Below are 3,433 nucleotides of genomic sequence, written 5' to 3'. Positions count from 1 at the left end.
TATCTTTCATTAGCAATGCATCATGTTTTATAACACAATGACATGTTTTTAATGACATTTCCAGGGCTGCATAATGATTTTCGTTATCAATTAAGTTAATTTGATTTTATCATTTCATTGTTTAGTTAATTGTGAAAAAAATGGCATTCAAAGTAAAGCGCAATATTTCCTTCTGAAATGTAGTGGAATAGAACTTTAAGCAGACTCGAATTGAAACACTTAAGTAAATTACAAGTACCTCAACATTGTACCTAATTTGATGTACTTAGTTATTTCTCACTACTGAAAAAAAGGTGCCGATAGACAAAACACTACAATATTTCAGCCACTAGATATTTGTGCTTTAATTTCAGATGACGTCTACAGTAGCATGCACTGTACCTTTCAAACAAGACACAGGTCCAAAGGTTGATGTGTTGCAAACAGCAGCTGGCAACAGGTAACTCTATAGCTACTGCATTAGCACACCATTAAGTATGAGCAACAACAAGAGGTGGTCCCACCCACAGGGCACAAGTCCATGAGACCTCTAGCAGGCCACATGTTGAGCAGTAGAGACAAAAGTATGCATTGTAGATGCACAGGATGAGTGACTCACTAAAGGTTGTTGGATGAAGGTGTGTTGGGGTGAGAGTACCAGGGTTTGGTCAATCATTATTTGTATTGATTGCGTTACTGGGGAGTGATAGGGTTTAACATTTAACCTACAGGGTCTTTCTCCTGTAATTATCTGTTTATGGCACGGAACCCAACATAAGTGGCCACGCAACAATGACAAGAAGTGACACAATTAAAAGAGGTGTGAACAAGGTGTGTGTGTTTATTGAATGATATAATAATGTCTGTTTATGTCACTTACTGCACTGTACTGTACAAAGCTTTCATCCGTGAGTAACAAACACTCTTCTCTGATTTGAGAGCAACAGAACAGGCTAACTGGTGAGTGGGTGGCTCTCTTATCTCAGAACTACCTTTTTCACAGCCAAAGAAGTGATTCACACACTGCCGCTCTCTGCAGAGTTCACTCCACAATTGTGCAATAGTGTGCCAAATATGGACTACACTCTGCTTTGGCTCTTCACATGATAACTGCAGAAGAGCAAAGGGCTGTCTGATAGACATTGAGTACTATATTATATGTATAGGGGGTCCATGACCTTGAAAGAAAGCTAAGATGTGAGTGATTCAAACTCGTTTAATGCCAATTAGATGTGCTGCGGCCTTCCACGTCTATTCCACTCTGCTGTGCTTACTGGCCCATTAGATTGGATCTGAAGTTCAGAGTTCTTATTTTAACAATCTAATAAAACAACGCTCCTGCAGAATGACAAGTGTTGATTTAGACAATCAATAGGCAGACGAGTGAAATAAAAGTGTCAGATGATAAATAATTTATCTTGTCACAAGCCACCGCAGCAGATTTAATTATAGCAATCACTTTATTAAATATTCCTTAAGCATTTAAAGACATAACACTGGCATTTAGTAGTCCATCTAATAGAGTTAAACAATTGTGTATCTGCAGCTTGTTTTAACTGCAAGTGTCACTATCTACACAGACTGAACTGTATCATCTGCCCAAAACTGAATTACTGCCCTTCTGATAAAACAAATCAACAGACACTGAGTCACCTAAATGCCATCTTTGTTGACTCAGATGATCCTCTGGATGCTTTAACAACATAAAATGGGAATGTTTTCACATTGTGCTTCTGCAAAGACTTTCTAAATCAAACCACATAGGCAGAATATGTGCACAGTCCTCTTTACGTCTAAAAAAACAGAAAAGCTAATCTGTCTCTGTTCAATATAAAAGCCAAGATTGTCTCTCATCATTCCAGGGACGATTTACCCCTCCAGAACAATTTCTAAGAGCCACTGTCAACGTTAAGCAATAAATATTATTAGGATAATAATACAGAGATTACAGCCTCCCCCAATCAGGTCGCTCGAGCATCCTGATTGGGGGAGGCGAAGTACACAGACCTCCAGCTGTTTATTGTCACGACTAAAAATCAATCGCTGACTACCTTGACAGTCATTGTAATACCACAGCATGTCTCTGTCGGTTGTATGCGCCCCCAGTGGTAACATGACATGGGTTATTCTTGAAGATGCTGCATCTTTTTAAGGCAATGTTTGTGTGTGTTACATAATTCTAATATGTTAAAAAAAAATCTGCCAGTAGAGGGAGATTACACCATCTGCCTCCGATACAAATAAACACATTTCAAGTTATCAAGAACAGTTTTTTTCATCCTTGACACAAGTACGAACATTTTTTTCTCATTAAATACATGACATGAATACGTACTGAATAAACCTCTTTTATGTTCTAGAAAAAATGTGTTAAGATTAAGAGATGACACTGACTGAGCAGAGGGAGGGATATGTACATGACTAACATTTTGTCATAGGGTCATTCTACACTCTTTGTAGCTTGGATGAAAGGCTGACCAGTGTGTGCATACATCAGAGTAGAGGTTAATCCTCTCATTCAGCAGGGGATCAAGTACTGAGGTACAAACCTATATATCCTCTCTAGGCCACATACTGCCATCAGGCTAAATGAAATACACCGTCATCACATTTGTCTAAGCAACCCAAAGTATTTTTAGGTGCATTTTTTCACAAGCCAAAAGGTCACTGACACATAAATTGGCTGGTGATCCTTTAATTTAAAGCACGAAAACTGACAAAGGGATTTTTATCTGAAAAAAAACATGTTATGCAACATGTCAAAATGTTTTCAAACAGCATTCACTGGTTCTACAGCAAATCACCTTCTGCCTGATGCCACAGAATATATGTGTGCTTGTTGGGTTATTTATAAAAACAAGTCTGGAAATAAGGAATGAGGTAAAAAGCTAGAAGCCAGCACAGTGACATAAAACTGCAGAGTATGAATGCCAAAATCCTTTACAAAGAGCATCTTCTGCTCTGCTACACCTTCCTGAATCAACAGGTTTGCATTTCCACCAAACTACTCGCAGAAAAAAAGTCTTTGTACATCACCTTAATGCAAAATTCACATTGCAAAGTCCAGAGCCACAACACCTGAGGGTCATTTTAAGTGAGATTATGTAAAACAACACACTCAAACCTTTACCTTCTTCATCCCCATGTGCCCTCCACTCACCTGTGCTGGCTCCATACTGCAGGCTGCCTCGCTTCCTGAAGGGTGAGATGGGCTTGTTTTTGGCCCCGGCAGCGGTCCCTGAGGGCAGGTTGGAGGACATAATCCCAGTTTGTAGGGTTCAGCTTGGCACGGTTGGGAAAGAAGAGCTGAGTGAGTCAGAGCTGCTGAGGACGGAGCGTCAAACAGCTACAGAGTGAGAGAGGAGGAGAAGATAAGAGAGGAAAGGGAAGAGATGTGGCACAGATGCTGGGAGCTCGAGGGGGTTCGATTGCAGTCAGGGAGTGTGTGTGTGTG

General features: G+C 40.0%; 1 protein-coding gene across 3 annotated transcripts in view; it reads right to left on the bottom strand.

The window, feature by feature from the left end:
* ampd2b (adenosine monophosphate deaminase 2b) overlaps positions 1-3,433 on the bottom strand; it is a 19,942-nt gene extending 16,509 nt beyond the window's left edge. Inside the window, exon 1 of one of the 3 annotated variants that reach the window (XM_034876704.1) lies at positions 3,140-3,433. In XM_034876704.1, the coding sequence (XP_034732595.1) occupies positions 3,140-3,239 (100 nt within the window). In that variant the 5' untranslated portion in view covers positions 3,240-3,433. Of the gene's footprint in view, positions 1-381; positions 401-3,139 lie in introns of those variants that run through there. The other 2 variants (XM_034876703.1, XM_034876709.1) reach the window with 2 other exon arrangements.

The sequence above is a fragment of the Etheostoma cragini genome, chromosome 7 (assembly GCF_013103735.1).
Source record: "Etheostoma cragini isolate CJK2018 chromosome 7, CSU_Ecrag_1.0, whole genome shotgun sequence".
NCBI lineage: Eukaryota > Metazoa > Chordata > Actinopteri > Perciformes > Percidae > Etheostoma > Etheostoma cragini.
Note: the sequence above shows the minus strand (reverse complement) of the source record. Positions and strands in the feature narration are given on the sequence as shown.